Source organism: Chaetomium globosum, genomic scaffold, assembly GCF_000143365.1.
Source record: "Chaetomium globosum CBS 148.51 scaffold_4 genomic scaffold, whole genome shotgun sequence".
Taxonomy (NCBI): Eukaryota; Fungi; Ascomycota; class Sordariomycetes; order Sordariales; family Chaetomiaceae; genus Chaetomium; species Chaetomium globosum.
In genome coordinates, this window is record NT_165979.1 from 2614349 (window position 1) to 2637517 (window position 23169).

The 23169-nt window shown below is 55.4% G+C and overlaps 11 protein-coding genes across 11 annotated transcripts; 6 read left to right on the forward strand and 5 right to left on the reverse strand.

Annotated features, from left to right (window-relative positions):
* Positions 1 to 537: 537 nt before the first annotated feature.
* On the reverse strand, positions 538 to 2236 carry CHGG_04578 (uncharacterized protein; the record flags this gene model as incomplete). Its single annotated transcript, XM_001223791.1, has 5 exons — positions 538 to 771; positions 826 to 921; positions 974 to 1293; positions 1362 to 2078; positions 2176 to 2236. The coding sequence occupies 5 exons, from the start codon at positions 2234 to 2236 to the stop codon at positions 538 to 540; spliced, it is 1428 nt and encodes a 475-aa protein (XP_001223792.1).
* Positions 2237 to 4523: 2287 nt separating this feature from the next.
* On the forward strand, positions 4524 to 5435 carry CHGG_04579 (uncharacterized protein; the record flags this gene model as incomplete). The annotated part of the gene is made up of 2 exons (XM_001223792.1): positions 4524 to 4653; positions 4705 to 5435. 2 exons carry the CDS (start codon positions 4524 to 4526, stop codon positions 5433 to 5435), a joined length of 861 nt encoding a protein of 286 aa, XP_001223793.1.
* Positions 5436 to 6665: 1230 nt separating this feature from the next.
* On the forward strand, positions 6666 to 8822 carry CHGG_04580 (uncharacterized protein; the record flags this gene model as incomplete). Its single annotated transcript, XM_001223793.1, has 1 exon — positions 6666 to 8822. The coding sequence occupies one exon, from the start codon at positions 6666 to 6668 to the stop codon at positions 8820 to 8822; it is 2157 nt and encodes a 718-aa protein (XP_001223794.1).
* Positions 8823 to 9390: 568 nt separating this feature from the next.
* CHGG_04581 (uncharacterized protein) lies at positions 9391 to 9949 on the reverse strand (the record flags this gene model as incomplete). The annotated part of the gene is made up of 2 exons (XM_001223794.1): positions 9391 to 9435; positions 9497 to 9949. 2 exons carry the CDS (start codon positions 9947 to 9949, stop codon positions 9391 to 9393), a joined length of 498 nt encoding a protein of 165 aa, XP_001223795.1.
* Positions 9950 to 10872: 923 nt separating this feature from the next.
* CHGG_04582 (uncharacterized protein) lies at positions 10873 to 12046 on the forward strand (the record flags this gene model as incomplete). Its single annotated transcript, XM_001223795.1, has 2 exons — positions 10873 to 10919; positions 11053 to 12046. 2 exons carry the CDS (start codon positions 10873 to 10875, stop codon positions 12044 to 12046), a joined length of 1041 nt encoding a protein of 346 aa, XP_001223796.1.
* A 381-nt stretch (positions 12047 to 12427) lies between these two features.
* On the reverse strand, positions 12428 to 12778 carry CHGG_04583 (uncharacterized protein; the record flags this gene model as incomplete). The annotated part of the gene is made up of 1 exon (XM_001223796.1): positions 12428 to 12778. The coding sequence occupies one exon, from the start codon at positions 12776 to 12778 to the stop codon at positions 12428 to 12430; it is 351 nt and encodes a 116-aa protein (XP_001223797.1).
* Positions 12779 to 13096: 318 nt separating this feature from the next.
* Positions 13097 to 13436, forward strand: CHGG_04584 (uncharacterized protein; the record flags this gene model as incomplete). The annotated part of the gene is made up of 2 exons (XM_001223797.1): positions 13097 to 13336; positions 13410 to 13436. The coding sequence occupies 2 exons, from the start codon at positions 13097 to 13099 to the stop codon at positions 13434 to 13436; spliced, it is 267 nt and encodes an 88-aa protein (XP_001223798.1).
* A 1512-nt stretch (positions 13437 to 14948) lies between these two features.
* Positions 14949 to 15851, forward strand: CHGG_04585 (uncharacterized protein; the record flags this gene model as incomplete). Its single annotated transcript, XM_001223798.1, has 1 exon — positions 14949 to 15851. One exon carries the CDS (start codon positions 14949 to 14951, stop codon positions 15849 to 15851), a length of 903 nt encoding a protein of 300 aa, XP_001223799.1.
* Positions 15852 to 16256: 405 nt separating this feature from the next.
* On the reverse strand, positions 16257 to 19217 carry CHGG_04586 (uncharacterized protein; the record flags this gene model as incomplete). The annotated part of the gene is made up of 1 exon (XM_001223799.1): positions 16257 to 19217. The coding sequence occupies one exon, from the start codon at positions 19215 to 19217 to the stop codon at positions 16257 to 16259; it is 2961 nt and encodes a 986-aa protein (XP_001223800.1).
* Positions 19218 to 19961: 744 nt separating this feature from the next.
* CHGG_04587 (uncharacterized protein) lies at positions 19962 to 20852 on the forward strand (the record flags this gene model as incomplete). The annotated part of the gene is made up of 3 exons (XM_001223800.1): positions 19962 to 19987; positions 20071 to 20384; positions 20449 to 20852. The coding sequence occupies 3 exons, from the start codon at positions 19962 to 19964 to the stop codon at positions 20850 to 20852; spliced, it is 744 nt and encodes a 247-aa protein (XP_001223801.1).
* Positions 20853 to 21063: 211 nt separating this feature from the next.
* CHGG_04588 (vacuolar ATP synthase subunit D) lies at positions 21064 to 22712 on the reverse strand (the record flags this gene model as incomplete). Its single annotated transcript, XM_001223801.1, has 6 exons — positions 21064 to 21219; positions 21280 to 21335; positions 21391 to 21435; positions 21553 to 21927; positions 22099 to 22195; positions 22707 to 22712. 6 exons carry the CDS (start codon positions 22710 to 22712, stop codon positions 21064 to 21066), a joined length of 735 nt encoding a protein of 244 aa, XP_001223802.1.
* Positions 22713 to 23169: the final 457 nt, after the last annotated feature.

Genomic DNA, 23169 nt, shown 5'->3' on the forward strand with positions numbered 1-23169 from the left:
AATGGAGCTCCATAGTTACTCGTACCCATGTCGCGATCCTCTGGACACTTTGCTGGGGCGCGAGCCAATCAGGCCCCGTTAAATCGGCTAAACGCGGGTCCGTAAAACAGAGGAAGAAGACAAACGAGTCCGCTAAAAGATACAAGCAAAGCCCAACAAGCGATGCTTAAAGGCACAAAATAGAGACTTCTCAAGGTATCTAGGTGTCAAAACAGCCATCTCCTCTCCTTGACCTGCCTGTAATCCATGATCCAGTCATTGCCCTAGCCAACCCCAAAAACGCCCCAGCCATGAGATCTAGTCGTACACGACAATATTAATGTTTCTTCCTTTTGTCTCTCCCCTCCGGTCCGACATGCAATGAATGCGCAACGGCGTGGCTTAAAGACTGCGCCTGCAGCCTCCCTCCCCGTTCCCCTCCCGCGGATGCTTGCCTCCTGTAATACTGTGGAGAGAAAAATAAGAGATAGGAAATCGTGACAAGGCAATTGCCATGACTATGACCATTCATGCCTTGCCGTCCGCCTGCGGTTCTTGTCACGCAGCGACCTTCTCGACCACCTTCCCCCCTGGTAGCTCAGCATCAGCCTCATCATTGGTCGCGGCGGCTGCAGTGTCCTTCTTTTTGTCCTGGACAACAATGTTTTGCATGGCCACCTTGTCCTTTTCCCACTGCCCGGTGGCATCACCGAATGACTCTTTAAGCTTCATGGCCTTCTCTGCTTTCTCCTTCTCCGCCGCCTCTTGGGCTAGTTGCTCCCGCTTCATTTGCTATGAGTACGTTAGCACCGGTCGCTGACACATCCAAATTCCATAAACACCTACCTCCATGTGCTTTATGTCATCCACGCTGGGCTCATACGCGTGCCAGATGGTGTAGTGAGGCAGCCCGATGACGGAGAGGTCCATCTTTCGCGCCATCTATCATTGGGTTAGCCAATATCCAACCACCAGACCTTGAGTCAAGGCCTACCTTGCCAAACCCTTCGGTTTCGGCATGCTTCTCGAAGCTAAATGCCGGGAAATGAACGCCGTAGCGGAATACCTTGGCCTTGGCCAAGATACTCACACCGCCAACGCCATCAAGCTCCATCTCCACATCCGGATCGCCGTAGGGGTCTCGGAGATACGCCAAATGGGGTCGATAAGTCGCATACTCGGCATAGCCCTCCACAATAACCGCATCCTCATCAAGCGTATCGGCCAGCGTCAGGGCGGTGTCGGATTCCTGCCACGAGTTCAAATCGTACGGCTGCTCCCCACCAAGCCATTCCGGCAACGGACGCCACACATCTGCAAAAAATCGTCAGCATTCGGGCAACATAACGACAACCTCACCTCCCAGATAGGTAGGTACTCACTCGGGACGATAACATCCTTGTTATGCCGCATGAGGTCCTCCAGAATCGTAAACGGCGCCGTCTCGACGTCCACATCACGCCAGTACACCCACGAGTGATATGGCCGCAGCGCCGCCGACAACAGCCAGTTTCTCGCCCTGGCCATAAGCTTTCTCCTCCCCGCCTGCGCCGCAAAGCCGTGGCGACTCTCAACATCCTGGTTCACCACCTGCCCAAAATCCTTCTCAATAATCGAGATCTCCCCAAAGTGCATCGCCTCCTCTTCAGCCGCCTGTATCTCCTCCAAGCTCTTGACCAGCACGCCCATCGTATTATCCTTAGAATCCGACACCAGAAACGCCAGGTCGAGCAGGTGGTGGGGGTAGGTGAGGTTCTTCAGGTGCGAGAAGAACATGGACAGGTGGGCTTCGGCGTCGCGGAGGGGCACGCACACCAGGATGCGCTCTTCGCGCTCCCAGCCGCGCGCCGTGCCCTGCACGTTAGACAGATCGTGGTAGCGCACCGTCTCGAGCTGGAAGTCGGCGCCGCTGGACGAGAGGAGGCCGAGCGAGAAGATGGAGAGGAACGACGACGAGCCGGAACCGCGCGTGAAGACGTAGAGGACCAGGAAGAAGAGCACCGCTGCTACGACGCCGATGCGCACGAGGGATTGGGTTCGTCGGCGGCTGGCTGGGTTTGTGCCGCGTGGCTGGTATCTGTATGTTGGGTAAAGGCTACCTGTTAGCATTTTGTCCAGTCGAGCTTGCTGGCTGAGATGGGAGGATACGAGATGTACAGGTGGGGAGGAGGGGATGAAAGGGGGCAGAACACACACCTGTGAGGAGAGATGTCGAAGGTCTTCCCCCGCGGGTACCCATTCGAATAGCCGCCGACATGATTTCTAGGGGTCACCTTGGACCCCGACGTTGCGAACGGCAGCATTGATCGTGCACGGAGGGTCTAAGAGGTGTAGCACCCAACAGGAAGCTTGCCCCTTCGTACATGCGCCCACGGTCGTGTACGCACTTGCCTTGCTGCTGTCCTCCCGCAAGAAATTTCGATGGAATTTTAGTGGAATCGGTGGATATAGAGTCGTCGGGCGTCAGCGCATGGCTGATGTCGTCGGGGAGGGTGGAATCGCAGCCGCGTTGTACAAAAGTTAAAAAGGAAAATGTGTTCGTTCGTCACAGCTCTCACCTCCCTGGCCGTGGCGTATCGTTTCTGGAAAACACTCCGGAAAGCTTGGCGCTGGCCAACTCCTGGTCCTGGGGGGCACACTAACGTCGCTTGGTGTCAACTGAATTGCGTGCCACCAACTTGCAGCTGGCAGTTCCCCATGGGTGGGGGGGGAAACCGACTTCAAATGTGGATACCTCGACTCCTCGACTCCAGGAACGAAATGAAAATCATCCGGCATATCAAGCTACGAACGCAGATTGTTTTTACTCAATTTGGTATACTCTCCTAGAGCTATTGTCCTCAAAATCGTCTGCTCATACATGTTTTCCAATCTATCTAATTGACACACTGCACAAATTAAGACAGGATGATGAGTTTAACATTTTATTTTTATCTTTCTTTCTCAATGTCTCCCGAGAGCTGCATTGCCGCAAATGCGTTTGAGTGGGACTACAGGGGCAGTGGCACGCTTGGCGTATCTCTTACCTGTTCGTGTTGAACCCTCGTAACAACCCCTGATCGTCCGAGAGCATGGTATGGGACAGTCAATGGGGAAACCTGGAATCTGGTAACGCGTCAGCGATCATCCTGTACCGGGAACAGCATGAAAAAAATGGGTGAAGAATCCAGTATCAGACAAGCCGGTTTAACTCAGCCCTACGTAGCCGGCTCGACCCGACATGCACCATAACGGTGCACACCAAACCCGAACAACGGAAGCTTAATTATGTCCCCGGAGGAACGACACCACAACCCATCATCACACCCTTGAGAAGAACCCAAAGAATGCTAGAGTGCGGATGGAAGGCTCGGCCCGTACATATCGTTGAATGGATAAGCTATGGTCATCAGGGTGGAAATGAAAAAGAAGCAGAGCACCACTATGCATACCGTCGCTTGATATGGGACTCGAGCGGTAATAAGGTTGCTGGGCGAAGCTATTATGAGTAACTTGAGCAGAGTCAGCTAGCGTTCAAGGACGGATTGCGTGACTCTTGACGATGGGATTCAGGGTGATATCAGAGATTATTTTGGTATGGGGTATCTTCATTCTTGTTCAGAAGCAGAACTGAATTGAAAGATTCTCATCATGGAAGTGGGTGGCAGATGCGGAAAAAAAAGAAGTTGCCTTACCTCGTCACTAAATCCGTTATGGTCAAGATAACAACAATGTCGAATGTTCGAGATGCACTGTCATACTGTCAGTCAACTGTTGACACGAAAAAGACGGTATGATGTATGCATCAATTGAATCGAGTCAGATGGTAGTGCATGTAGTTCGTTCGCTCAGAGAAATCGCGTGAACAGTGGATAGGAGATCATCATGAAGGGTGTTGGGGAGCAAACGAAAGCTGGCTGGTTGGACTTACTGATCATGCTATGAAAGCCATATCAAGTCGGGCGGCGGTCGGTGAAAAAGTAAAAAAAAAAAAAAGTGCGAGACATCAAGACAGGAGGAACCAGAAAGTGATCAACTTCTCCCGTCAGTGGTTATGCGACTACCGCCGGGCAAAGCTCCAAGAGGTCGCCTGTCCCTCAAACAACTTGTGCTCGGCAGCAGACGCAGTAATCACTCCCTGCGCGTGGGACGGGTGCACGCGCGCATTGCCAGTCGCGATGTGGCCCACGGTGGTTTTTGGAAAGGAAACGAAGCTCGGAGCTCGATAAATTTTCAGTTAAAACGTTGGTGGATTGGTGGGGCAGTAGGTGGCCCGGGCGTCCGTGTGGCTTACACTACTGAAGCTGTGGCTCATCCCATTTGAATTGAGGCTCGCATTCTGTGAGCAACTAAAAGATTCTCAACTGGGACTGCCTATCGACCAAGACAACAAAAGAGCTAAACACGCAAGCTCCATTCTTCTTTTCACCAGTTTTATTCATCGCGAGATTAAATATCCACCCCAACCTTTTGTTTTCTCCTCGAGCTGCCAAGCCCCTTGGGAGAAACGCTCAAAATCTTCACCAAAATCCATCAAACCAAGAACTTAATTTCTGGTGTCGACCATGGCGGATAGGAGACGCATCAACGGCCCTGCTGGTGCCACAATACCCCCAGTATTCGATGATGTTAGCACCCAAAAACTCAAGTCTCCAAAGACGAGGTCACGCCCTCCAAATACGACCCGGAAAATGTGTAGGTATTCTTCTTTTCCCCTTTTCGTTGACCTACGCTAACTCTGTACAGACCTTAAGACCGGCGTTACACCTTCGGCGTCTGGGTCTGCTTACTTGGAGATTGAGACTTCTGCAACGCCTGGCGTCTCTGGCTTGAAACTCAGCTGCTCGGTTCACGGGCCAAGATCGCTTCCAAGATCCGCCCCCTTCTCCCCACATATCGTCTTGTCCACCCACGTCAAATACGCTCCGTTTGCGACGAAACAGAGGCGCGGATATCTTCGTGATCCCAGTGAGCGGGACCTTGGTATTCACCTTGAGGCCGCTCTGCGCGGTGCTATCATTGCCGATCGGTGGCCTAAGAGCGGTGTTGACATCATCATCTCCATCGTGGAAGGCGACCAAGACCGTGAGACGTCCCAGCTTCAAGGCGACGAGGTCTGGGATATGATGAATGTCCTAGGCGGATGTATTACCGTGGCAGCAGCCGCCCTCGCCGATGCAGGCATCGACTGTGTTGACACTGTCGCAGGGGGGGTTGCTGCTCTCGTTCAAGACGCCGGCGAGGACTCTATTCCAACCGTCGTGGTCGACCCCATACCCTCCGAGCACGAGAAAATCCTGGCAGCTTGCTGCATCGCCTACCTGCCAACCCGGGATGAGGTAACGAACCTCTGGTTCAGGGGTGACCTGCCCGCCTCCGACATAGACCTTTACACAAGCCTTGTTGAGAAAGGTATCCAGGCTTCGAAGAACGCCAATCGCGTCCTAGTCGGCTGCCTAACCGAGACGATAGAATAAACGAAGTTTGTTCTCGTCCACTACAATGCCACATGCTTCCCGGGCAAAAGTCGGGTGGTGCTTCCGGCCTGCAGGTCGCTCTCTCAGCGACCATCCCAAATGAGAAGAAGCGTGGCTCAGAAGAGGGCCCTTGTCCGATTGCCCGAACGTCATACTCGGCTGTGGAGGACTGGCCACCGCATCAAAGCACTCACGACATTCTGCACACTAGTTATGTTCGGATGATAACTAACTGCCGCCAGCTAGCTGCATTGGGGGACTGCCAACATTCCACTTCGTCTTTGATAGCGACGTCTCAGTCGGAATACGAGCATGTTGCATTGACCAACTTGTTTTTGCATACTGCAGGAACTGGGTGCCTTGGCAACATCCCAGAAGATTTCCCGGGCCGTTTTGGAGGGCCAGGCCTTGCGAAACGTGGGGGACGGGGCTGAAGGCGGGGTGCTTACGTGTCGGCGGTTATTTGCGTCAGAACTGCTCAGCCGTCCTTCCAGCCTTCGTTGCTGACAATGGAGAACGAAATAACTTCCACTCCCGAAATACGCCGCTGAATCGAATGTTAGCCATGGTGTGTGTGTGTGTGTGTCGGTGCATCGCAAACGGTTTGTGCCGCGAGCAGATCTAGTCCGCAAACAGCAAGATGGCAGTTTGGATTTAATTATCTCTGCAGTTGTCTCGTTGCAACCCCCACTTGTTTCGCTTGGCCAACGTCCTTCCGCAGGCGATCCATTTTGATCCACAGCACCTCATGGAAAAACACGCTAACGGCGGGCCACCACTGCCATGATTCGCCGCCCCCCTGACGTTATCGGACGTGATTCCTGTGTCCGGTCTCCAAAGAGAGTGAGTGCGACGGGGCAACCTTCCAACAACACTTTCCCACCAATTCAATTCGACTCAGCCGCTTCGGCTGTATACCTTCGTTTAGCGACAATTCCTCGAAACCACTCTCGTTACCTCGACATTGTGCGCCTTGTCTCGTTGAAGTTACCGCTTTCAAATTAGGTTGAAACTTTGTTTTACGTTCGTTCCCCTGTATCCGCTCGTTCGGGTCTCGACCCCTTGGCGCTCAATACCCTCGTCGAATCTCCCATCGACCCGATGTTTGCGCGCACCGCGAGACTTCTATAATCAAACGATTCCCGGCACGAAAAACGAGTGTGATCCATATCGCCGACGTTTTCCCACCTGGACTCGAGTTCCCGACGCGCACCCTCGCTTCATTCTCCCATGGGTAAGAAGTCGCGATGGGGCGTCATCCTAGACGCCGGCTCGTCTGGGACTCGGCTGCACATCTACCAATGGAAAGACCCCAAGAAGGCGCTCAAGAGCGCGTCGCAGGAGGAGCTGCGCAATCTACCAAAGCTTGTGACAGAGAAGAAATGGACCAAGAAAATCAGGCCCGGCGTCTCGACTTTTGGTGATAAGGTGGAGGAAGTTGGGCCAGAACACCTACAACTTCTCGTTGACCACGCGTTGGATGTGATACCCGCGGACAAAATCCAAGATACCCCCATTTTCCTCATGGCCACCGCCGGGATGCGACTGCTCCCGCAAAGCCAACAGTCAGCCTTGACGCGCGAGATCTGCTCCTATCTGCGACAAAATACACAGTTCTCACTACCCGACTGCGACCTCCACATTCAAGTCATCAAGGGCGAAACGGAAGGGCTGTACGGGTGGATTGCGTCGAATTACCTCTTGGGCGGGTTTGACTACCCTGACAAGCACCAACACGGCAAAGGGCACCATACATATGGGTTTTTGGATATGGGCGGCGCCTCGGCACAAATCGCTTTTGCACCAAATGCAACCGAGGCCGAGAAGCACGCGGACGATCTCAAGCTCCTCCGGTTACGTACTCTCGATGGGCATCCGGCTGAATACAAGGTCTTCACCACGACCTGGTTGGGGTTTGGCGTCAACCAAGCACGAGAGTCCTACATCAAGAGCCTCGAGGACCGGTACGCGGAGACCGAAGCCGAACTGCCCGATCCATGCCTACCAAAGGGGTTGCGGACAACTCTGCACGGAGAAGTGATTAGCAAGCGGAAACCAAGAACGGCCACCCTCATCGGTACCGGGCACTTCGACGAGTGCCTGCAATTAACCCACCCACTCCTTGGCAAGGACAAGCCATGCGAGGACAACCCCTGTCTGCTGAACGGCCAGCATGTTCCGGCCATCGACTTTGATGTGAACCATTTTGTTGGCGTGTCGGAATATTGGCATACGACGCACGGCGTGTTTGGCGGCAAGGACGATAAGGCGTATGACTTTGCGACCTATCAAGAAAGGGTGAGGGATTTCTGCAGCCAGGATTGGAATCAGATCACGGCCAAGATAAGCGGACGGAAAAAGGACGAGGCCAAGGTCGCCCAGGAGGCGTGCTTCAAAGCATCCTGGCTGATCAACGTCCTCCACGAAGGCATCGGCGTTCCCCGGGTCGGCCTCGAAAAACTTCAGACGGCAAATGTTTCCAAGGGGGCTCTCGAGCACGCCAAGGAGAAGGGATTCATCGACCCATTCCAGCCAGTTGACAAAATCAACGGTATTGAAGTAAGCTGGACGCTGGGGAAGATGGTCCTCTACGCAGCCGGGCAAGTACCGCCAGCCACCGGCGACGACAGGTATCCCGTGGGATTTGGCAGTAACGTCGTGGGAACCCCTCAGGACTTCCAGTTTGCCGGGTCCAGCTGGAAATCCATGGGCAACCAGACAAACGACGACGACGACTGGGACCTTGACACCGAAGACATCCTCGACAAGGCCAAATCCAAATCCATAACCGGCTTCTTCGCCTTCGTCGCGCTCCTCCTCCTCCTCCTATATTTCTTCCGCAAGCGTGACTGGCGGATGCGCTTCTACAGCCGCGTGAACTCGATCCTACGCCGGCCCCGCAGGCCCGGGGCTAATGGGCGCAAGGGCAGTGCCGGGGCGCGGGGTTTATCTGGACTTGCGACCAAAATCTTTGGGGGTTCGCGGCGGCCATCTGGTGGTGTGACGTACGAGCGCGTCATGGAGGAGGGCGATGCCAGCCAGTTTGAGCTGGGCGACGTCGAATCGGATGACACCAACGAGTACTCGGACTCGAGCGATGCGCTGTCGAGCTCCAAATCGGCGGCCTCGTCGAGGCGGTTTGGCCTGTCGTCCGGGTTGGCTACCCCGCAGGTTGTCGACCATCACCATCACCACCATTATCACCACGGTCTGGCATCGCCGACCGTGTCGGCGCTGGATCGCAGCGGGCTAGTCGTGCGGACCGAGAGCCGCGAGCGGTTGACGCTGCCGCCGCATTTGGCGTTGTCTGGAGTCGGCAGGCGGAGTAGAGCGGGGAGCCCAACTAGGATGAAGAGCCCTTTGATTTCACCGCTGCAGGAGACGTAGGATTGTCGAGATGCACGGCTGGAGTGTGTGGGAAAAGATACCGTTGCCGCTATTGTTTGAGAGGCTATTGTTTTAGTATTGTTCTGCTTCTTCTGTTGGTGTTGATTGTTTGGCATGGTGGGCTAAAACTTTTAGTATTGTTGTCTTCTTCTGTGCAGGGTACAGCAGGCATGGCTGGCGGGAGTAGGAGTATGGTTTTCTTTCTTCTGGGACGGCGTAGACCGGCTGTCATTTCCGGACTCAACTTGGCGTCATATGGGGTTTGTTGCCGGTCGACCTGCGACGAAAGATTTTGTATCCGCGTCTGACGAGGTTACGGTTACTATGATACATGTCTAGAGATTATCACTCCATGACAACGCAACGCTTTTGGCTTTCTCCTTCGCCCTCCAGTGCTCCCTTCTCTCTATCAGCAAATGAAACCAGCTAAAAAGAGCATCCTAAGTTCCCCTCCCCAACCCCTTTCCTCCCCCTCGGCCTTTCAACCCATATCCTCTTTCACATCTCATCCCTCTCTAAAAACCCCGGATCACTCCTCACCCGCCCCTCAAACTTCCGCCACCACTCCTCAAACGCCTTCAACGGCACCACCTCCACCTGGCCGGCCGTGCCACTGAACCCCGCCAGGAAGTTGAACGCATTCTTAATAATCCTCTGCGCCAGCACCAACGTACTCGGCTGCTGCTGATGCCGCACCAGCGCAGAAGAAGAAACCAGCACCCGACTCGAACGAAAAGCTCCATGATCTTCGCCGCCACCGCGTCCGCCGGCTCCAACGACACCCCAATCACCACGTTCCCGCCCGCCCCATTCCCACCAGCACCCCCACCACCCGCCGCCGCCCCGGCCGGCCCCAGCTTAAAAATAGCGCTATCCTTCCCCTGGCCAATCCCGCCCAGGAACTTGTGGTTGGGCTCGGCCTGGCCGGGGGAGGGCGGGGTGATGAGGTAGATGGCGGCGGCGGTGCGGTCGTCTCGCGGGACGTCGGGGAGGAAGAAGACGGCGATGTGCGAGAAGGGCCGCGTGGGCGGGAAGGCGTACAGGAAGCTCGTGGGGGAGGGCGTTTGCGTGGGCGTGGTGATGACCGGGTAGCCTGCTGGGAGGAGGCCGAAGAGGGGGGTGGCCATTTTTGGGAAGAGGGGGGGGGGGCTGGGGGGGTTGTTTTTTTGTTTGAGTGGTGGTGGTGGTGATTGGTTCTTGTTATTGTTGTTGTTGTTGTTGTTGTTGCCGTCGCCTTCGTTGCCGTGGATAGGTAATGGGTATCTGATAGGAGTGGATTTGTACCGGCGTGTCAATGACCAAGGGCTATAGGTATTCTCATCGGGGGTCTTTAGGAGTGTCCCAGTAGGGTGTTTTTTGAACAATGCGGGATGTTGGGGAGCGAGGTGCTGCTGTTTATAGGTTTCACTCGCCCTCCCTGGTTTTTATTCCTCATTACGGTAATTTTGACGGGTAGTTTTTTGTCTCAAATTTTTGATTGTTGCGGTTCCCCGTCGAAGTCCCTGCCAGGTTCGAGAGTGATCCATGGAATGTCGCCAAGCATCAACTGCCTATGAAACCACCAGCAGCACCTTCCCGGGTCATGGCGGGGTCCGCGAGGGTCGTCACGCAGCAAACAACGGATTGGGTGTCATCAGTGAATTACTTGATCTTTACTTGATCTGGAAGCCTTGAATCAATGTCTTTCCTATTCCCGATTATTACCATACTCTATCAAGGGATAACGGTGTCCAAAAGCAGCGGAACTCTCGCACGAACACCAGTCCGACCAGTAGGATCAGATAACTACTACACAAAAATACTTCGTATCGTAGGCTTTGCAAGTGGAGGCAGGGGTTTTAAACATGCAGGAAGGTCACGCATGATCTCCCCGCCTTAACATTAAACTAAGCCCCTATCCTTTTCACTGCGGTCTTGTATCCCTTTTTGTCAACATCTACTAGTTTGTGATTCCAACCCCCCATTGAACCACCAATATTCTGCTTCTTCGTTTTTTTGACCTCCTGGCGTATAACCACTCAAATTTGCGAACCTGCCGGAAAACCCAACCATGGCGCCTCTTTTGTCCGTTTTGGATTTAGTAAATAAGGTCGATGGGTAAGCCGCACCTCCATCCTATGGTTTCTCTCTTCCACCTGGCCAAGGCTTCCTACAATGAGGAGTCGCCGGCTCATGGAATGAACTGGTGAGTCCTGGTGCCCATGGAGTACCTGCTGACATGCACACATAGGTTCCCCCATCCTGAGAGAGACCCTAAGCGATACTCGGAAGAGATGAAACGACTCTACACTTTTGTATGGACAGACAGCGAGGGAATGTTCCCAATCGGCTATGTGCCACTCTCAGTCCTCGAGGCCCTGGAGAAAACCCCCGAGGACATCAGAGGCCCTATGAAGATCGACCATGATGCCAGGACAATCCGGTTGTTCCAAGAACCGGCCACTGAGGAAAAGCGCAGCCAGCTCGTGGCCCAGCTGGCCGCACACTGGCGCCAGAACCAAACATTCAAAATCCTCAAGGGCTGGCGCGACGAGCTCTTCCCAGTTTATGGCCGAAAGGGCGAACTGCTGTTCAGCGTCGAGCGGGTCGCCGTGGGGTTATTTGGATTTGCGCGCTACGGCATACACATGACGGCATTCATCCGTCACAACGACGACAAGAGCCGCTATGATTTCCGTATTTGGGTACCCAGGCGTGCCGCCAACAAGTCAACGTACCCAGGTATGCTGGACAACACGGCCGCCGGCGGGTTGGCGACTGGCGAGGACCCGTTTGAGTGCGCCGTCCGCGAAGCCGACGAGGAGGCAACGTTGCCGGAGGACTTTATGCGCAAGCATCTCAAGGAAACTGGTACCATCACGTATATTTACATCACGGACGAACGCGCCGGGGGAGAGCCGGGTTGGATTTATCCAGAGTGTCAATGGGTCTACGACCTTGAGCTGCCCGCAGACGGCAGCATCACCCCGCGCCCCAAGGACGGGGAGGTTGAAAGTTTCAGCCTCCGGACCGTGGAGGAGGTCCAGGAGCAACTAGCCCAGGGGCTATGGAAACCAAACTGCGCAATGGTCATGCTCGATTTCCTCGCCCGTCACGGGATACTGACACCCGAGAACGAGCCGCATTACGATGAACTCTGCGCCAAGTCACACCGTTTCATCGAGTTCCCGGGCCCACACTGGCCGCAATGGCAGCATGCCTCTCCGCCGGAGAGGAAGGCATAAAGCGACAAGCAGCGGGCCGTTCGGCGACATCGGGTATCGTTTGTCCATGCTCGCCGAATCCTTGCATAAAATATTAAGTTGTCATCCCTGAACGCCAGATATTCCATGAAACCTTCTTCCCATCATGCCGCAAATCATCTATATCCTCCTGAAATCCAAACTCCGTAAGTCTTGGGGAAAAGGCCGATCACCTCTTCCGGGCAAGGAGGTAAACATAGTCCACGCGCAGAGGCGTCAGCTTCTTGTACGGTCCCTCGAGCGACATCAGCAGACCACCAAACGAAATATACGCCTTGCTATTCACCAGCCAGCACGTCAGCACTCCTTAGCTCTACCGCACGAATGACGCCAGCCAACCCAAGCCGCGCGTAGGGGATTGACTCACATCGTCTTCCCATCCTCAGCATCCTCAAACTTGTAGATTTTGCCGTAGCAAACATAGTCAAAGATATCAGCCAGCGTGGCATCGCTGGCCCCGGCCTTGGCGACGTCGCGCCACCCGCGCTCGTCGTCCTTGCTGCCGTCGTAGTGTAGTGACGTCGCCAGCGCGACGTGCAGCTCCTCGTCGGGCTTGCACGGGAACAGCTCGTTGTTTATATCCAAGGTCATGGTGATGCTTTTGTCTTCTGACTTGCAATAAATACGGTCGACCCGGTCGTACTTGTTATCGCCCAGCCGCTCAATACGGAAGTGCTCCTCGAAGAGCTGCGCGTCCGAGGCGATGTTAGACATTTTGATCGATTTTTTTTAAATAGCGGCGATGGATCGTCTGAGGTGTGTAGGATGGACGGGAGACGGTTTGATGAGGTGGATCTTCGTGCGAGCGGAATGTTAGGAGGCGGTCGCGGGTTTCCAACAACGATGAATGGCGATGCAGAAGATGGAGCTTGGTGACAAAAAATTCCGGAAACGTTCACGAGCCTGCCGCAATTAAAACCCCTGCCCACTGCTGCAGTGATGTGGGGCACATGTCGATAAGAGCTTTTTGCCTTATCAGCACCCCTCCAACCCCTCCAAAAGTTACCACTTACGACTTTCAACCATGACACCATGTCATTCGTGAGGAGAAATACCGTGCTCTCGGCAAGGCCAGAGCGGCCGCCTGCCCAGGCGGCGCCTACAGTTGAAAGGCAGCAACTTGCGCCAGGGATTCGACCGTCGCCTCTTGATGGCCGGCCCACCACATCAACGGGGACGTCATCGCTCGATCAACTCCTCGCAGGGCACGGAGGACTGCCTCTGGGGACCTGCCTGTTGGTCGAGGAACAAGGAACTACTGATTTCTCAGGGGTTTTGCTCCGATACTACGCCGCCGAGGGTCTCGTCCAGGGCCACCAGGTACATCTTGTTGGATACCCGCCAGAATGGAGACATCAGTTACCCGGCATAGCTGCGCCAGATAGCAAAGCTAAGGCAGCACATCCAGCGCCAGCTCCGGAAGAGAAGATGAAAATCGCTTGGAGATACGAGGCTTTAGGGAATAAAGCAACTTCAGGGACAACAGAAAGGGGGGACACCAACCAGGCGACATTCTGCCATTCATTCGATCTCTCTAAACGCCTTCTGCCAAGCGCATGCAAAGGTTCACTGCATCCCACCCCGAGCACATGTCCGCCAACGTTCGACCCGCCTAGCCAGACCGCAACCCCATTCAAAACGATAATCACACACTTACAAACCAAACTCTCGACCTCTTCACCCACCGAAATTCACTGTATAATCCTCCCCAGCCTGCTTCTCCCAAGCCTCTACGCCCCGCACTGCGCCCATCCCTCCGAAGTCCTCCAATTCCTTCACAGCATCCGAGCTCTCCTCCGCCAATACCCAGCCCAACTTACCGCGATTATCACACTGTCGACGACCCTTTACCCACGAACCTCTGGCCTCGTCCGATGGATCGAACTCCTCAGCGACGGTGTCATCGAGCTAATACCGCTGCCCGCCAACCCCGGCGCGCCACCGCCCCCTTCCTCGGGATCTAAATCCGGGAGAGCAGACAAAAGCGACCAGGCTCAAGGCCTTCTATATGTTCATACCCTGCCGGTGTATCATGAAAAGGGGGGCGGTGGGGCTGGGGCGAGTTCGTTTCGCGAGACGTTATCGTTTAGTCTCAGTGCATCGAAGGGTTTGGTGATTAAGCCTTATAGTCTGCCGCCAATGGAAGGCGAAGAAGGGGCGGAGAAGTCTTCGGGAAGCAAGGGGAAGGAGGGCATTGAGTTTTGAGGAGAAACGCCACGGTGGTAGATCTTGGAGTTATGCCCTGTCTGGAAACATGATGTAGAGTGACAATGTTAAGATGAGCACACCTCGATCTAAAGTGATACCAATATCAATGCTTGCTATTTTTGCTAAGTTAAACAAGATTGGGGATTAAGAAGCTCTGCCGGTGGTGGTGGGTGAGTCTCTGGCCCTGTCGATCCGTGGCGGATTCGGTTCGATATACATAGTATTTTTGAGAGTTTTAAACTCTTAGTTATGCATAGGGGCTGTTTTTACGGATGTGGTTGTTTTGGGTTTATTTCACCATCACTTTACAAAATACGGTATTTGATCGTAATCCAATTCCTCATTTCCGCCAATGTGGGGCTCCATGGACGACGAGCTTCCCGCATAAATTTTCGAACTTCAAAAATCCCCCATCCTTTCCTTTCCCTCATTGACGCTGCTCAACACAGCAGCATCCACAAGCAAGGTCAGTCACATTCCCCTTTCAAAAATATCTTGGAAAACAAAATGATTATATCCATTGTATAATAATCTGTCAATCCACCGATTTTCTGTGACGACAACATACATCATCAAAAACTTTATGATTCCCATTTCCATCTCTTCTGAAGCACCATCAAATCTGCGCTTTCGAATCGTCTCTAACCGGACACAGGACTTCAGAATACCTCGAGCAATGGCTGCATCGACGGAAAGACAGGTCCGGGTCTCGCGCGTGGCGGGCCGGTATCTCGTCTTTGACATTGACGATGTCGTCCATATCCGCCGTCACTACGGCATTTGTGCTGTCCTGACGGGCACCATGCCGCAGAATCCGACGCAGAATCTTTTCCTCGGCTTGCCCGTTGAGCTACACGCTGAGGAGGCTAGGTTGCTCGTCGACAAGGGCGCTGGCTACATCGCCGATGAGCTGACCGACCACCTGTCGCAGCTTTCCTCCATGAACCCGTCGACCCGCAAGGCCTACCTGCAGCACCTCAAGCAGCAGCGCCGGAACGCACAGCAGGTCTTCGACGAGGAAAAGGCCAAGGTACAGGCGAAACACCAGGGCAAGTGCAAGGCCAAACCCGCTGCCGTAGCCGAGCCCCCCGCCGCAGTAACAGAAACCGAAGAAGACACCTCTCTCTTTGACACCCCCAAACCCGCCGCACCTCCCCTCTCCGCACCACCCAAAGAACCCTCCCTCCCGGGCGTAACCCCCACAACGAGCAGGCCCCTCCTCCCAGCCCCCACCCCACCATCTCCCGTCAGCATCTCCCGCCCGGCCAACTACCCTCTCTACCAGTACCTCAACGCCCGCGGGTACTACACGACGCCTGGCCTCCGCTTCGGCGGCGACTACAGCGTGTACCCGGGCGATCCCTTCCGCTACCACGCGCACTACCTGGCCAACAGCTACGGTTGGGATGAGGAGGTGGCGATGCTCGACTTAGTGGCGAGTGGGCGGCTGGGCACGGCGGTCAAGAAGAGCTTTTTGTTTGGCGCGGAGAAGCCTGCCGAGGGAGGTGCTAGTGACGGTGGTGATAAGGGAGGGGAAGGGGAGGTGCGGGTGTTTTGTATTGAGTGGGCTGGTATGTAGTCAACTGGCAGTTGGATTTGGCAAGATTAATATGATACCCCGTTCTACTTTGAGATTTGCTACGATGGCTCTATGATTCTGTTGAATGGTGATCGGTTGTATTGATATACACTACGATTTGTCTGTCTCTGACGCTGAGGACCGGTGACATAGAATAGCGATGATTGCCTTGGCATGCTTGTTGTTCTATGTTGCTCCCCGGACAAGAATATGTACAACCCCCCAACCCCCAACAATGACCACGCAATGCGAACCCCAACGCCCAAGCTCGAGATTAAACACGCCGAGACCATGACAACACAGGACAGGAAATACAACTACTGCTCAATTATTAAATTTGCACGAACAAACCCGAAGAAAAAAAAAAAAAACACGCTACCCCCTCCCTTCTCCACACTCGCCAACCTAAGGTACATAGATGCGACTAAAACTAATAACCTCACGCCGGCAACAGACGCACTTGTCGAAGTTGTTCATAGCCAGCGACACGCGGCAGTCGTCGCACAGGCTCAGGCACCGACACGGCCACACGATGATGGTGCGCGGCGCGCTCTGGCACACCACGCACTGCGGCCCGTCAGGGCCCAGCCCGGCGGCGCCCGTCGCCCAGGACGAGTTGGCGTCGCCGCCTGCGGTTGTTGTGCCGGGCGGTGGTGGTGGCGAAGCAACGGAGCTGTGTTGTTTGGCGGCGGCGCGCCGGGAGAGGAGGAGCTGCTCGAGCACGCGGGCTTCTTCTTCGGGCGTCATCTTCTCTTGGGTCGGGGCGGCGAATTGCCGGCGGGTGTGGATGGCGGCTTGGTTGTTGGTGAGGAGCACCTGGGCGCGCTGGCGCTGCAGCTGCTGCTTGAACCGCGAGCGCGTCATGATGCCGTCGCTGGTCAAGTGCGCGGCGAGCGCAACAGCTTCGTCGCGGTCTTCGGGGCTTTGCGGGTTCAGTAGCCGGGCAAGGTCGGTGGTTGCGATGGGGGTATCAAGGAGTGGGGTGGATTCGCGCGAAGCGCGGGCAGATGCCACTGCTGAAGCAAAAGAAAAGGGGGCGGGGTTTTGTTGGGTTGGGGTTCGCTGCCCGTCGTCGAGGGGCTCATTGTCAGACTCCCAGTCGAGTTCACTCGCGGTTTCGGTTGTCGAGATGACACTAGTGGTGTCATCGAAATCCTGTTCGTCAAGGTTGGTGGCGTCTGGAGTTTGAGGGGTGGGAGGGGCGTAGTCACCGCTTGAGTCGTTGTTTCCCCACCAACCCCCCCGGAGGAAATAGCTGTAAAGTTTGGAGTCGACTTCTGTTTCGTTGGCAGGAGGGTTGCCATGGCTGGCTTCAACTTCTCCATCAGTGTTGTCCATTTGGCGGCGTAGTTCCGCCTCCACGTCCACCCAATCGGCCCGCGGAACCACAAAGAAGACCCTCCCTTCACCGGGGGATAAGACGTCGACGTTCAGCCCGCGACCACGTCGGCCGGACTTTTTGGATGACGACTCGGGTTTGGATCGTTGTGATAGACCCTGGAGCCACCGTGGAGGCGTTCGTAAACCGAACACTGCCATGGTTTTGACCGTGACCAACGCCCACATGACAAACACTAGTTTGCCGATATGTATCATGTACTCAAACGCAATAAGCCACCTCGAACTGCGTTCCGTGGCGCCCACGCCGTCCCGGACCCTCCTGCCGGCGGCTGTGTTATTTTTCGGGATTTGCTGCGCTGCCTTCTCCCTCGCGTAGCCGCTCATGGCATGCGTCTGTCCGTCCTTGACCGGCACAAGGCCAATGGTGCCGACCGAATCGAATCGTGATCCGGGAATGCCACCACCGATCCACTGCATCCTAAGCTCTTCCAGCTCGCGGAACCTGTCGTCTTCTAGCCAGGTGTATCTCTTCAAATTCACTTGATGGTCTTCGTTGAGGTAGACGGCCTCGCTCGCCATGGTGATGGCACCGAAGCCTGCTCGCAAAAGGGCAGTGTAGAAATCCATATCCGTCCGGATACGAATGTCGGAAAGAGATACATTCGCTTGCATGTTGGCATGGGCACGCTGAAGGCGTTGCCGGAGGGAGAGCCGTTCTCCATTATGGTCGCCCTCGGGTGTAGCAACGGCTGAGAGCGCCAGGGCTGAGACGTAGACGACTCCGCAGGCGTAGATCCCGAACAGGATGAGGATATGGGGGATGAAGCCAATGATGCACACGGTCGGAAACCTCAGTAACCCTTGGGCCGAAGGATCGTCGACCGAGAAGTTGAAAGCGCTCCAGAGGAGACTCGACATGAAGCAAAAACCCCAGAACCCCGTGCTGACGAGGCGGACCTTGGCCTGTAGGTTAAATATGCCGAGAATGTGGCTCGTGGCATGGCTCATGGCGGAGAAGAAGGCCACCAGAAGTACCTCGGCAGGCGTGTTGACTCGCTTCAAAATCATGGACCTCGTGAGCGCGATCTTGGTTCCGAGTGCTGCTTGCGAGGTGGCGGTGCCGTTGGTAAAGAGACTCCACCCTAGCTGGTTGCCAATAGCAGCATCAGCCTCGGCAAACGCTAGGGAGTGCTCGAACAACGTCATGCCCGTTTCAGCAGCTACCGGGCGGCCTTGCACTGCACAAGAGAGTACTTCCATAAACTGGCTCAAACAATATGTCCCAAATAGCGGCCAAAGCCGGGAGAGAGAGCCCACTAGCTCGGGCTGCTCTCGATCATCCCAGGGGATCATCTTCACCGAGCGGCATGATTCCTCGTCGGAGGCCCCGAACAGTAAAGTCGACCCGAGCCGGTTGAGAAAGTGGTTCGGTTGTGCGAACATCAGGTCAGAACTCTTGGTCGCATTTCCCCAGCGCAGCTCGGAGAAGTCGGGCGAGGTCTGGCATTGTATTGACTGTAGAAGCCACCGGGCCTGGAGGAGAAGAAGTATCACAGGGGCGATGCGCATGAATAGGCGGACGTGCCATCGAAGCCGAAGCCTACGGCGAGTAGCAGCGAATATGTGGGTGCGGTTGAAAATAACGGCCATGGCAATGCAGCAGAGCGCCCACTTGCTGGTGGCGTAGCTGAATACACCCCCCAAGCCTTTTGCGCCTTCCATCGAGAACCGCGAGATGAAAGCGTTCGGATTCTGGGCCACCGCATCGGCGACGGCGGCAGCAGCCAAGCTGGGCGCAGAAGACGCAGCGGTCAATGTAGTTTCGGTAAGGGTTTCGACAAGGTCAGCCGCCATTATTGTCGAGGTGGAAAATAGGTCGCTGTTCGTTGCATCGGGCACGATTCGCTGACCAAAGGCGTCAATGGCATCTGGAAAGGAGATGAAAGAGCCCAGCCGGCCCAATCTCATAACCATGCGAGGGCCTGCCCAAACGAGATCCTCCAACGATGGCGTCAACTTTGTCATGTTTACTGCCAAGCCGAAATGTTGGGCCGTCCATATCGTGAAGTTGTGCCAAGCACTTGCATTGTCGAGCGCCCCGGGCATCGCTGCCGCCACAGCCTCTGGAATAATGGTATGGTCCATGACGGCAGGTTCAGATACAGACCCGGGACCGAGTGTGAACCGATCGTGGAGTGGTCGAGCGACTAGGCGAGGTACCTGGATGTGGCGAGCGGGAACCTCGGGAACCCAGAGAATCCCAGGACGGGCAATCCTAGAAACCCGAAACCGTGCCGGGGCAAGCAGGTCGCGACAAAAGAAAGGAGCGCGTATTCACGCACTACGCAGAAACACCGTGTCTTGCATCTGTGTGGGACACTGCCTTAATCGTACATTGTAAGGGGGCCTGCAGGAAGCAGACAGGAGTTGAAAGTTGAAGGTTGTCAACAACACTTGGGCAGTGGATGGTGGGCAAATGTCATCGCGCCGCTTGCGAGATGCCGCTGTGGCGCCTTATCCTGGCAATCATTTCCCCTTGGTCTTCTGATGGTGGGGCCTCTTGGCGTTCTCGCGGGCCGCTTCGACACAGCATGCAGCTCCCACGCCAACTGCCAAGCCAACAGTACCGGGCATCGGCAGTTTTGGCCCCGATCACTGGAAACACACAGTCGACTTCGCTAGAGCACCTGAGCCTCGAACCATCAAACTTTCGACAACACCAGAAACTTGGTCTGCGAAACCACAACCGCACCGCTGCAAAGAGAAAACATGGCTGCACAACAGCCCATCGCTACGTATGTGTCATTGCACTCCGACACATACAAAGCATCACTCCGTTTGCAAACTGGTAAGGAGAAACTAACTGCAAGCTTCGCAGGGTTTATGTCCGTAATCTGGAGGAGCGCGTCAAGCCCGAGCCGCTCAAGGAGGCCCTGCGTGCCCTCTTTTCCGAGTATGGCAACGTGATTGATATCGTGGCCAAGACAAACCTCAAGGCGAAGGGTCAAGCTTTCGTGGTCTTTGACAAGCCCGAGTCTGCGCAGGCTGCCATTGAGGACATCCATGGCTTCGAGCTCTTCGACAAGCCGATGCAACTCGCCCTAGCGCGCACCCGGAGTGATGCGACGGTAATGCAAACGGGCAACGAGGAAGAATTTGACGCACACAAGCGCCGGCGCATGGCCGAGAAGGGTATGCGTTTCCTGGTTCTGCCCACGCCTATCATCCGCCCAAGCCCGCTAATCTCCGACGGCAGACAAAAAGAAGGCCCTCGAGACCGCCGAAGAGCAGAAGCGTCTCAAACGCCCCATGCCAGGTGCGGCTGCCGAAGTGGGCGCCCGCCCAGCCAAGAACGCCCGCGGCGCGGGTCTCAAGTCTACCGGAGCCGGCGCTACCGCCGTTGTGCCCGACGAGTACCTGCCACCCAACCGCATTCTGTTCGTCCAGAACCTACCAGACGATTTCGACAAGGACGCGCTCAACGCCATTTTCGGCCGCTTCGAAGGTTTCCGCGAGGTCCGGACGGTGCCTGGCCGCAGCGGAATCGCTTTCGTCGAATACGAAGCCGAGGCGGGTGCTATTACCGCCAAGGAGAACACGGCTGGCATGCCACTGAAGAACGGCGAAAAGATGATGAAGGTGACCTACCAGCGGCAGTAGAGCCCTCGGGTTTTAAAAACGGATCTTGGTCTGGGAAGGGACATGCTTTAGATAAGACGTTGGTTACGATAATACAGATTGCTGCTACCGTAGATACCCAATGCAATAAAAGCAAGCAACTCCCAATTGCGCCAATGCCTGACAAACGACGGTATCGACCAATAAATCTACCAACATCATGACGCGACAAAGGCTGGCCTCGCCAACCCATTCAAAAGATCACATCCTCATCCTCAGCAGCTACTAAAAGATCCGTCGGCCCGGCAGAATCCTCAGCCCCCGGCGCTACATTCTCCTCTCCCTTTTCCTCACTCTCCTCTTTTCGCTTTTTCATCTCGGCGTCTGCGGCGGCAGTGTCCCGCTGCTTCTTGTTTGCGACCTATTCGGAGTTAGCAAATGAATCCCGAAGAGGGACTGCAACACGCACCTTCTTGAGTCTGTAAAATTCTTCTCTGTCGAGCTCGTCGAGTTCCGAGTTGATATCTACTAACTATTAGTGGCTGCGGAGAGATAGGAACGTGGGTTCCATGGTCCTTACACTTGATGGTGTTCTCCGTCCTCGGAATAATGACGTGTTCGCTACCTGCCGTTAGAAATGCACCATGCTCACAACAATTGCACAGCTTACATGGCATTAACTAGTCCCAAGTTAGCACCAAGTTACAACCAAAGAATGAACCCCAGAAATCGGGGCACTCACCTCTCCGATTAACAACCTTGATGACCTCGTCCAAGATGACAAACGCCGTCTGCAGACTCGCCAGCTCCACAAGCGCCTCGACGGCGCGGGCGTAAGTCTCGCGGCAGCGCTGGACCTGCTGGCCGCCCTTGCCCAACCCCGTCATGGCGAAATCGTTGTTGCCCTCGGTCAGGTAGCTCTCGAAGGCGGGCAGCAGCACGCCCGACACGTTCTCCTGCTTGGCGCGGATGCGGAACCGGGCCGACTTGGCCGACTCCTGGATCTGGTACCCGATGTTGCCGCCCACCGCGTACGTCACCTCCGCCAGCGACAGCGACGCGATCTGCATCACGCGGCCCATCTTGCGCTTCGCCTCGTCGATCCGCCGGGTGATGTCTGCGAGGGGGCCGGGGTGTTAATGGTTGAGACAGATGGAAGGGTTCGTGGGGAGGGTGGGTGGTAGGTTATGGGTTACCTCGGAAGCGCCTAGGGAGAGGGGGGGTATGGTGTTAGTTACTTGGTGTTGTAGTTGGGGGGGAGGGGGGACATACTTGGTTAAAGCCTCACTTTTCCGCTTGAGCAAGCTGTGGCCTGTCTCAGCGCCCTTGAGCTTGGCTTTCATTATGCCTAGGGACTGCCGCGTTGGGAAGACGGCTTCCCGGTCCTGTCTTGGGTCAGCTACCGGCCCGTCTCGTGGTGGGGGCGCATGAGCTGGGGCAACGCACTCCTGCGCCGGACATTGTCGCGAAGTTTCGAGGGTAGGGGGTAAGGTAATTCTAAGGAAGTAACTGTCGAAACTTGGAAACAAAGATTCGGGTAGTCCTCTCGGTGAGTGACGGGCGGAAGCGTAAGATGTCGGTTGTTGAAGGAGGACCGGTTGGAGTTGTGGAGCTTGAAGCTCGCGACAGTGACGGAAGGTTGCAGCACCCAACCAACTGACGGACAGTGCAACGAGCCACTGAACGGTCGTTTTAACTTGGCACTTACCTAGCCCCACCAACTTCGATCCCTGCGGCGCTGCAGCGTGAGATGGCCCGAGCACCCGCCGTTAATGGACGTTGGGTCCCACCGGAGGTTACATCTATCTCCAACCAGCGCGCCCAATCGCGAGATTTCGAAAAACGCAGCACGGAAACCGAGCAACCTCGCCGCTGCTGTCCCGCCGTCACGCGTACAATCATTTCGACGACCTGGCAGTGATGTCACGGCAACGCGCTTTCTAACCACCTCCCCCTTTCCCCATCCCCCAGCGCCGGAAGCGCCAATCGGTTTCTCGCAACGAGGATACACTTTCACGCCGAGAAAATGGCTTTGAACGCCCCTTCCGACCGCCAGCCAGACTTGGTCCTAGTGGTACGCTGTCGGCCTCCCGTTCAGCTGATCCCGGCATTGCTAACGCGGGTTCTAGTCGGAGGACGATTTCCCTTACGAGCAAGACATCCAACGTAACCCAGGAAGCACCAAACCGTGGCTCGCCTACATCGAATACAAGCTCCAACATGGAACAATACGAGAGCAGGCTTTTGTCATGGAGCGGGCATGCGTCCAGCTGCCGCGGTCGTACAAGTTGTGGAAGATGGTAGGCTCCAATTCCGCCAGCCGCATCGGTCCTTGCTAACCCAACCCGGTAGTATCTCA